The 10,952-nt window shown below is 39.5% G+C and overlaps 1 protein-coding gene across 1 annotated transcript in view; it reads right to left on the bottom strand.

Moving 5' to 3' along the window:
* OSBPL3 (oxysterol binding protein-like 3) overlaps positions 1-10,952 on the bottom strand; it is a 92,361-nt gene that overhangs the window by 53,688 nt on the left and 27,721 nt on the right. The window contains exons 5-9 of the mRNA XM_008581744.1: positions 8,987-9,010; positions 8,189-8,312; positions 5,732-5,835; positions 5,434-5,526; positions 4,115-4,271 (exon numbers count right to left, since the gene is read on the bottom strand). Coding sequence (XP_008579966.1) covers positions 4,115-4,271; positions 5,434-5,526; positions 5,732-5,835; positions 8,189-8,312; positions 8,987-9,010 — 502 coding nt within the window. The remainder of the gene's footprint in view (positions 1-4,114; positions 4,272-5,433; positions 5,527-5,731; positions 5,836-8,188; positions 8,313-8,986; positions 9,011-10,952) is intronic.

Here is a 10,952-nt window from a genome sequence, read left to right as displayed (position 1 = left end):
TCTCTATATGGGATCCGAACCCTCGGCGGGAGCGCCGCCACACTCCCAAGCACTGCACTCTACCGAGTGCGCCTCCAGGCCGGCCCTACGTTAACACATTTAATTTTGTTCTACTTTTAGTTTCTGCATTTGTACAAGAGGATTTCCCTCACCTGTAGGAAAAGTATCCCTAAAACTCCATTTGTTTCCCTTCCAAGGCAGAATGTGAACATCTACTTCCATTTGGAGTAGCCTAACCCTGGTCCTATCCTATTCCTTACTTTTCCACCTGAAATCTGCTCACCACATTTGGTCATTTCTGTCTCTACTGCTAATAAAACACTCTCTCATAAAGCCTTCATGTAACAATAAGCAACAGTGAATTCTTTCTATTCAGTGTAAAACAATCACAGAAGATAATTACAGAATTTGAGAGCCAAGAGTCAAGACAACTACTTTAAGACATTTAACAGATGAAGCAACTGCGGGCCAAAGATGCTAACCAGTGAAGCCAAAGTCCCACAGCTAGTCAGTAACATAGGGGGCCTACTCAGCCAGCGTAGAGGATTAACTTCAAAAAGGCTTTTTATTGACAGTGTTTCCTGAAGTATGTTTCTCAGGAACTTTAGTTCCAGGATGTTAACAGCTATTGAGGATTGTGAGGTAGGCGAGGGGAGATTCCCAAATAAAAATGAAAATCACTGAATTAAACAAAGCTAACAGGTTTCTTTGCTGCAGGACTTCTCAGAGACTTTATTATTCACTGTTTCTTGTATAAATCCAAAGGGTCAGCAGTGTTTTCCAAACATTTTTAATTATGAAATTCTTGTTTGTTTTTTAGAGTATTTTATAGGTAAAGTGTTCCATAAAACACATTTTGAGAAATGTAAAAGTTTACATATACAACATAAATTACTTATAACTCTTAGGCTTTAGTACAGTTTGTTCTCTGTTGCTTAGAAGTGTGTCAACATACACACAAAGCCAGAAACATGAACCAATGAGAATTAGTTCAATGATATGCCATAAAAATGAAATTTACAGTTTATAATATACAACAAGGACTTTTAAAAGTAGGATGGGCATATACTGGTTGCCTACCATTTGACCTACAAAACTGGGAGAATTCAGATGCAGATAATAAGTTGAAGGTCACACCGACTACGTTACATCAGTGGAATTCTTGCCTTTAGTTCGGCTGCTTCAGAATTACAGTCAACAGAATAGTGATGCAGTCAAGAAAGTACAAGAGACACCTTTAGCAACAAAACAGGCTTACACAGGAAGAAAGGTCCAATGCTTCGAGTATGAAGGTATGGAAGTGAGAAAGCACGCAAAGTCACAGGATTCAGGGCAAATCTGACAGCTGTCTTTATTCCATGAGATCCCTGAGTCTGTGTAAAAGAGACTCCCAGAACTAGGAAAAGGAAGGTCTTCCTTCAGTCTTTGCAAGTGCACTTTAAAACCACAGGAATGAAACACAACTTGTTGGGCTCCCTGTGGAATTTGCTATCCCTAAGCCCTGGGGCTCAGGCTGTTGTTAAGTGCACTTGGACCTTTCTCAGAGCACAAATGCCGACCTAGTTCAGGTATGTGGCAGCTCTTCTGCCAGCTGGTTTTCACAAAGCCCCAAAGACAGAGCAGCTGGCTGGGGCCCACTACAGATACTCATCAAGACAGAGACCTCTGCAGGAGGATGAGATCGGATCTACTCAATATGGCAACATTTGTCCTGCTGAGGAAGCAGCTTCTTCATTGCAGGTAAATTTCAGGACATTTACTTTTTGTAGGGAGGCATTATCCTTTCATTTTTAAAAAGACAGTTCATATTATTAAAAAGTAATGGTGTTTTATAGGAATTTCCTCCCATAAAACCTAAAATGTCCTAATTACAACTGATTGTTTTAATAAGAGAGAATGCCCAAGAGGGTATTTGAAGAGCTTTTAAGGGGTGGGCCAGGTAACTCTTCCCGTTTTACAAACAGACCACACAACAGTATTGCAAAACACTAAAAAATGCTAATAGTAACTAGGAGAAGAGTTTGAGGTAGGAATCTATAAAAAGCATGCATAGTTCCCTTATAACCAACCTCATAACCAATATGTTTTAGGTTTGTGGGGTAAGGGAAGAGAAAGCTGAAGGAATCAACAACATAAAGGAAGAAAAATATGGGGCTGGGAGAAAAAGATGACAGAGGGACCACCTTTCCTCCTCTAGCTTCAGGCACTGCCCTCCCACTTAAAACTTTGAAATGCATTTCTCTTTAAGAAAAATAATCAGTATATGAAAATTGAAAAAAAAAAAAAAAGATAAGCAGAAAGAAGATAGGTACTTATAACTTTAGCCTCCATCACCGAAATGCATTTCTCTTTAAGAAAAATAATCAGTATATGAAAATTGAAAAAAAAAAAAAAAAAGATAAGCAGAAAGAAGATAGGTACTTATAACTTTAGCCTCCATCACCAAAATGCTGGTGTACATCCTTGACTTTTCAGTATGACTATATATGCCAGAGACACATTTTTTTCTTAAAAAATGGGATCATACCTATATATTGTTTTGTAGCCTTATATTTTTACTCAATAATATATTGTGGACATTTTTCTGTCTATAAAAAATAACCCTGGCCACCCCATCTGTAGGGTCAGTGAAACAACAGGTGAGGAGTAGGGACTTTGGGATCAAGCAGGTTAGGATTTAAGTCTCAGGTTGGCCACTTTGTAACCATGTAACCCTCAGGAAGTTCTTTAGCTTCTCCAAGTCTCGGGTTTCTTATCAATGCAATGGAGATTACAATAATATCTACTTCATGGGTTGCTGCTAGAATTAAATGAAACAAGGCATGTAACATACTCAGCAAATACCTGACATACTAGCTATGTGCTCAATATAAGATAGCTATTATGAACATTACAGCTGAATAGTCTATTATGTGATCATATTGCATTTAAAAAGAATCCAATCCCCTATTGCTGGACATTTAGGTAATTAAAAATTTTATTTTTAAACTTTTTATTTTGAAATATTTATGGACTCACAGGAAGTTACAAAAACAGTACAGGGCAGTGCCATGTACCCTATACCATCCTCCCAATGGTAACATCTTACATAACTATGGTATAATATAGAACCCAGTTGCTGCATATAACAATACTTTGTTCCTTGTTTTTTTGCTGAGTAGTATTCCATTGCATGGATGTATGAGTTTGTTTAACCTATCATCTGTTGAAGGACATTTGAGTTGTTTCCACTCTTTGGCTAACACAAATAAATCTAACTCTCAACATTTGTGTATAGGTCTTTGTGTGGACATAAATTTTCATTTTGGGGGGACAAATGCCCAGGAATGTGAGTGTTGAGTTGTATGGTAAGTCCATGTTTAGTTTTATAAAACACTGCACCAAACTATTTTCCAGAGCTGTTGTATGTTTTACATGGCCACTGGCAATGTATGAGAGATTCAGTTTCTATACATCCTTACCAGCATTTGGTACTGCATTTTTTTTTTAAGTTTTAGCTGTTCTAATAGGTATGCAGTGATATCATATCATGGCTTTAATTTTTATTTCCCTAATGGCTAATGATGTTGAACACTTATTATAATTTTTCATAGGATAAACATGTAATGCTATAATGGATATCTTTATTTGGATAAATTTGAAGTTAATTCCTACAAATAAATTCTTCAAAGTGGAATTGCAGGGCTGGCCATTGAGCTCAGCTGGTTTGAGTGCAGTCCTATAACACCAAAGTCAAGGGCTCAGATCCCTATTCTGGCCAGCCACCAAAAAAAAAGGTGGAATTGCCAGGTAGGCAGCCTAAAAAACTACTTGGAACATAATGTAATATTGCCCTTCAGAAAAGTACCAATTTACACTCCCATCAGCATTATATGAATTATCAGCTTTGAAAGAATACTTAACACTCTCACTGTCTCCCCCGCTGAGGTTAAAAAGAAACTTCTTGTCAATACATTCTCCACTACCAGGAAAATAAAACAAAAATTACACTGCCCAAAAACTTAATAGAGCAGAAAATGAGCCAACTAAGAAACCCTTTCCAAGGACATCCCACATTCATACATGCATTTAACATTTTCATGAAACACACTACAAAGAAAGAAAATTCATTTACCTTTATGGGCAATATGACACAGATCTTCTTGCATTTTAGAAAACTCTGACGGGGTTTCAGAGCCATTAGAATAATTTTTCTCTTCTCCAAAATCTAGTGTTGACAAATTAGGGTTGGAGGAGTGCAGTCTTACTGGGCCAGAGAAAGGTTTAGGCACCTAAAGTGACATCAAAGGGAGATATTTCTTTTCAGATGCAGATTGCTTAGAATATGAGGGTACTTCAAAAGTTCATGGAAAGATTCGTGTTATCTTTTGATTCTATTTTTCCATAAACTTTTTGAACTCCCCTTGTATTTATTTGGTCTTAAGATTGGGGCATATTAAGAGAAGAACATGTATAGGTAAGTCTTCCTACAAGTGATAAATTAGAAGAAAAATAAAACTCAGAAAAACACTTTCCACAGCAATTTGCTTCTTGTGAAATAAAAATGGGTGAGAAATCACATATTCTACTGGAAATGATAAGAACGTTAAAGCCAGAGGTTGAAAATGACAACTAATGCTGCCAAGCTTTCTTATTTATACTGAGTTCCTTCCTCCATACAATAATATCCAGTATCTAGGCTGTCAGTAGTGAATACGTTTAAAAATGCTTTTCTTTATTTGCACCTGGGGCTTCTACAAAACTAACTTCTCATGTTTGTATATGGAACACTCTTTAAAAGTATTTAGGTTCAACCCACAAAGTGCTTTGAACCAAAGAGTGTACAAGAATATATCAGGTGATTTATCAAAAGCTTGGGATTTATTTTGATCTAACAATTTTGCAATTTAATATCCAACGGCCAAGCTGCAAATCTCAGCATATGACTTAGCTTTGCGCTTGGAAAGACAGTTCCTAGCATGATGCATGAACCTCTGATGGGAGATTGGGAGAGTTTCGAGATAAGAGGCAAAAGTCTGCACAACATCCTGCACTGAGGGACTCTGGCCTGTGGGCTCAGAGGGATGATCCACCCACTAAGCATCAGCAGAAGGTGTGGGTCAGAGCACACGGCCACAGCAGCCACAGAACAGGCCACACACCAAAGCAGGGAAGAGGGCAGGCAGGCAAACATTAAAGAAGGGGAAACCAAAAGTTTTAAAAATGGTGGCCATTTTTCCCTTAGAAAATATTTTCTTCCCTGCCCAATTTCTATTACATGCTTATCCTTGTATCCAGAAAATCTGAATTCATCTCTGTGCACAGAGTACTGGAGAGAACACCTACAGAATATCCACTTGTCTAGTGTCCTGTGTGAGTCAAAGTAGCTCCCAGCATGTGGCATGCAGAGCAGGGCTCATGAAGAAACCAGCCTGTTGGGGGAAGCATGTTTACCTGCAGTGTTCCTTTAGCATCTTTACCAATAGCTCTGCACCGCCACCTCCTGTGCGATCTTTTTTCCTTTTTGGGACTTTCAAAAGCTCCACCCTTTGTTTCAAAACAGGAAAGAGAGCACAGATAGTAAGGTCCACCAAACCAGTAGAGATAAATGCACAGCAAAGTGACCACCTCCATTCCCTTGAGTTTGGCGGAAGCCAACTCAACCAGACAACATCCCACTGTTAGTGAAAGGCTAGGCAGCAGAAAGGGAAGCAGAATGCCAGAATGCAAACAGAAGAAGATTGTGGCTAACCTGGATGGCGTTGATAGCTGGTGCTGAGTATGTCCGATGTAGGACGTCCATACTTTGCAGGAGCTGGCTCATTTCCATCAGATAGGCATGGCAGTGGGCCAGGTCTGTGGGAGGAAAGAGGACATTGTTCACGATTCTCCATTAGCAAGAGGGATGGCTATGCTGGTGCCAGCTACTTTTCTTATTTATCTATACAGGCCACCCCTGACTTACAATGGTTCAACTTAATGATTTTTTGGCTTTACAATGGTGTGAAAGTGATCTGCTTCAGTAGACACCGCACTTCAAGTACCCATACAACCATTCTGTTTTTCACTTTCAGTACAGTATTCAATAAATTACATGAGATATTCAACACTTTATTATAAAATATATTTTGTGTTAGATGATCTTTCTCAACTATAGGCTACTGTTAAGAGTTCTGAGCATGTTTAAGGTAGGCTACACTAAGCTACGATGTTCAGGAGGTTAGGTGTATTAAAAGCATTTTTGACTTACAATGTTTTCAGCTTACAATGAATTTATCGAGACATAACCCCATTGCAAGTTGAAGAGCATCTGTATTTGATTTTTTCTCTGTAAGGGAAGAAAATTTTACTTCCATCTATATAGGAAAGGTTGTAGACTGTAGTGGTTAAGGGGGTGGATCTGGAGAACCACGATGGTTCAGTTTATAGCCAGGTAATGAACTGTGACTCTTGGGCAAATTGCTAAGTTCTCTGTGTCTCAGTTTCTACATTTGGAAAATGGGGATAATTACACACCTAGCTCACAGGATAGTTGTGCATTAAATGAGTTGATATATGCTGAGTGCTTAGACAAGTGCCTGGCACATAGCAAGAACTAAATAAAAACCAGTCATCATCATCATCATCATCGTTATTTCTAATCATGCAATAACAGGCTGCTGCTACCCACTTGCAAGGACCCAATACACATTAAGTGGATGAAATGAAAATGAAAGTTGTACTTTGTGGATCAGGGACCTGCATGAGGACCACATAGAGTCTCTGCAGATGGACCCGAGGAGACAGAAGTGTTCTCTCAGACCAGATCGCAGTCACTAACTCAAAAGCTAGTTCACAATTTGCTGTTCACTGGATGCTGATGGATGTTTCTGCTAATGATTCAAGGTTAAAATGCCTTGGGATAGTGGCTCTCAGACACTGGTATTGTCAAAATCACCTGGAGAACTTGTTAAACCACAGATTGTGGGGCTCCACCCCCATTTTCTGATACAGAACATTTGGGTTGAGCCTGAAAATCTTCATTTCTAATAAGTTCCCAGGCCAGGCCAATGCTGCTGACCCAGAGACAACACTTCAGGGACTACTACACCCTGATGTCACTCATTGAAGCTCATCGGTGATATTTATTGGAAGGGCAAAGCCTACATGGCCCCAGGGGTGATAATATCTGCACTCAATAAAAGAATATGCAATTTTCAAGGCTACCACCTGGCATCTCTAACAGTGGTTCTTCTTTCAAAAGGAGAGAATGGAACTGAGGCCACCAGAGGTGGGAAAGGGTTAGGAGGCAGGTTCAGCAAGAATTTGTTAAAGGACAACCAAAAATGATTATATTGTGTAATCAATTAATAAAAAAATAAAATAAAATTGGGGGGGGGACCACAAAAAAACCAGTGTTTCTCAATTGTGACTACACTTTAAAATCAACCGGAGAAAGTTTTTAAATTACATGTGCCCAAGTCCCACCCCAGACAATTAAATCAGAGTACTCCCAATCCCATTGGTGATCTTTTCTATTTTTAGTTCCTTGGGTAAGTCTTAGCTAATTAAAATCAAGAATGCTGCGCTTCCTTATGGCCGGAGTTTTCAAGTCTGCTTCTTATCCAAATTACCTGGGAAACAGGAACATTGGTGATGCCTGGGCCCGACCCCAGACCAATTTAAAGAGATTCTTTAGGAGAGAGGCCTGGGCGTGGGTACTCCTGCACTATAAAAGCTCTCTTGGTGATTCTAATGTGCAGCAAGGGTAGAGAACACCTACCTTTGGGGCTCACCTACTCACCTCTAGAATCCTGATTCTCAAGCTTGGATGTACATCAGAATCATTTTTGGCACTTAAGATAGCTGTGTAGATCCCCCCCTGGAGACTGTGACCTACAGGCCCATGTGGAAATCAGGCATCAGTACTCAAAGAATAGAACCCCCCCCGCCCTGGAGACTGTGACCTACAGGCCCATGTGGAAATCAGGCATCAGTACTCAAAGAATAGAAAAGGAAACCTGTCTGCACGCACACGTAGGTGAATACATAAGGCTCTGCAAAGAAAGTGTCTTTCATTGACAATGAGCACAGCCTTAATAAGCAAAATATGGGAGGGAATGTAGACTTGTGAAGGGGAAGGATAAAAATGCATCTGAAGTGTAAAATACCAAACCAGTGTCATTTGAGGGTCAGGATAGAAAGAAGCAGAGGTTTCCAGGCACTCTACCTTTTGAGCATTTTTCCATGTCCTCTGAAGACTGTAGCCATAATGGAACTCGTGTCTCACCACCACAAGAAAATGATAAATTGCTTCCAGTTTGAAACGAATTCTGCTTTGATATACTGCTACGCTGTTCCACAGATGACAGAAGAACATTATAAATGAAAACAGAGCCCAGCAGGTACACTTGAGGGTAAAGGATAACAGAGTGGGTTATTAGCTAATGGACGCCACCTGCCTCTAACAAGGAAGAAGCTTCTAGCAAAGCACTCTGCAGGAGACCCTAACACCTCTGGCTGTCACTCCAGCTTGGCCGTACCATGTTATAAGTCCTTGGATAGCAGTCCTTATTTTCTTCTTCTGTCAAATGGTAATAATACCAAAATAATAATATAAATGTTTGAAAATACAAGGGTACTTCAAAAAGTTCATGGAAAAATAGAATTGAAAAATGACAGGAACTTTTCCATGAACTTTTTGAAGTACCCTCATATTTTGCAATCCTGCATGGCCATACACATAGTACAGCATTTTACAACCAGATAAGAAAACCAAAGTCAGACTGGTCGAGAGAAAGCCAAGGCACTCGAGGATGTGAAATTCCTCCTTACATACTATTCTTCAGCCACTGTCCCACCATTCGTAGATACTCTGCAGGTCCTGATTCGGGCTCACGGGGCCACAGACTAAAGCTCACCCTGCTCCTCTCTGAAAGCCTGTCCTTCCTCAGACTCAGCTCCCGAGATGGGACTTCCTCACCCAAGCCACCCCCTTCTTTTAGATTATCAACAAAACACTTATTACCTGCCTACTTGAAATGGAGTCGATCCCGTTGCCAGTCGCAGTACGGGTGCGACACCGAGGGTTGCGATCCGGTTACCAGTCACGAAAAAAGACAAAAAGGAAAAAAAAAAAAAAGAACATTTCTCCCACACTCAGAAGTAGGGGGGAAAAAGTGATCAAGTACTATACAGCAGTATTATTATTTGTAATTTTTACGACACTAACAAACATTTCACCATTCTCTCTACAGATGAGTACTACACAGCAGTATTATTATTTGTAATTTTTACGACACTAACAAACATTTCACCATTCTCTCTACAGATGAGTAATTATCAATTTCTAATTTCCATGAGGAATGTTTCTAATTAGTGACTTGTATTATAAAATATGTCACATGTTCATAAAAGAAGCAAAAAGAATATAACAAGCACATATGTACTACAGATATTTCTTAACAATAAATATTTTTTGTATGTATGCATTGATATTTTCGAAGTGAAAAATTATACCTATATATGAGGACACAGAAACTTATGAAGCTGCAATTTAAAATAACCCAAAAGGATGTTAACTTCCAAGATGAAAAATCCAGGTTACTCCTGTTCTTTCCTGATGCCACAGCTGAGAGCAAGGATGTGCAAATAAATGTCTGCAGCACCGTTCACTGAGGAACTGTTAGGCTGGCTCTTGTGTTGATTAGCACAAGTGCGTACAAGACGGAAAACCCCTCCAGGTGCTCTTTAACGTGTCATTTATGGGAAGAAGCAACACAAACAGGCCCATATCTATTTGTCTCCCCTAAATCATGTCCTTGAAATGTATTTTATTTCCCAGATGAGGTTAAGAGAAATTTTACAAGAATCTTTTGTCATCCTGTGCACTGATCTATTCTCAGAGGCCCTTAAAGTTCAGTGCCCAAAGCGCTCACCTTGATTCATTTTTTACTGGTTAAACAAGGTAAAAGAATAAAAGCACTTTATTAAATAACTGAGCAGGGTTCTGGTTCCAGCGTCTCAAATAGCTCTAGGACTGTGGGTGAACAGCCATTTAACCTTTCTGCTGCTCAGATCCCTCATCTATAAAATAAGAGAATGGACTAACTGGCCCACATTTAAAAACTGCCTGACTCTGAGGTTATTGACGAGAACCCCCAGATAACCACACTTACCTACAGGAACAGTCATAGCTTATGTTCAAAAGAACAAACTAGAAACCAAACAGAACTTAAAGTGAATCACACAGAGAAATATTAAACTGTATTTACTGCAGTATTAGTGTTCAATGTATTTTAAGTCATTCTAATTCTTTATAGATTAGGAATAATTACTTTTTATTAATTAGAATAGTGGATAAACAAAAATCTTCTTCTGACCACGTCAAAACACAGAACTAAGAGTCACCGGAAGTACATGGAGAAAGAACCTAAACTATTCTAGTGGAGAGTGATCACTAAAACAAGGGGGCGGGGGATTTATATTCTTTCTCAATTTTTTTTTTTCTAAGACAATAGGTTTTTTCCTCCTTTACTTCACACTAGTCGGTTGCAACCAGGGATGACTTTACCCCCTGGGGAACACTTGGCAATGCTTGGAGACACTTTTGGTTGTCACAACTGGAGAAGGTTGCTAATGGCATCTAGTGGGTGGAGGCCAGGGACGCTGCTCAGCATCCTAGAATGCCCAGGACAGCCCCCAACAATCACCCAGCCCACAATGTCAATAGTGCTAAGGTTGAGAAATCCTGCTTTACACAATTAACTACAACCGAGAGGTACAGAGTTAGTCTAGGAAAAGAAATGGATTTGATTGTCTTGCCCAGTCAACCAACCACATGTATGAGGGTACTTTAAAAAGTTCGTGGAAAAATAGAATTAAAGATAATATGAATCTTTCCATGAACTTTTTTTTTTTTTTTCCTTTTTGTCTTTGTTCGTGTCTGGCAACGGATCGCAACCCTCAGGGTCGCCCCCCTACCGGACCGGGGC

The sequence above is a fragment of the Galeopterus variegatus genome, unplaced genomic scaffold (genome assembly GCF_000696425.1).
Source record: "Galeopterus variegatus unplaced genomic scaffold, G_variegatus-3.0.2 Scaffold2451, whole genome shotgun sequence".
NCBI classification, from domain to species: Eukaryota; Metazoa; Chordata; class Mammalia; order Dermoptera; family Cynocephalidae; genus Galeopterus; species Galeopterus variegatus.
The sequence above is the reverse complement of the archived record's forward strand: the minus strand, read 5'-3'. Positions and strand labels throughout refer to the sequence as shown.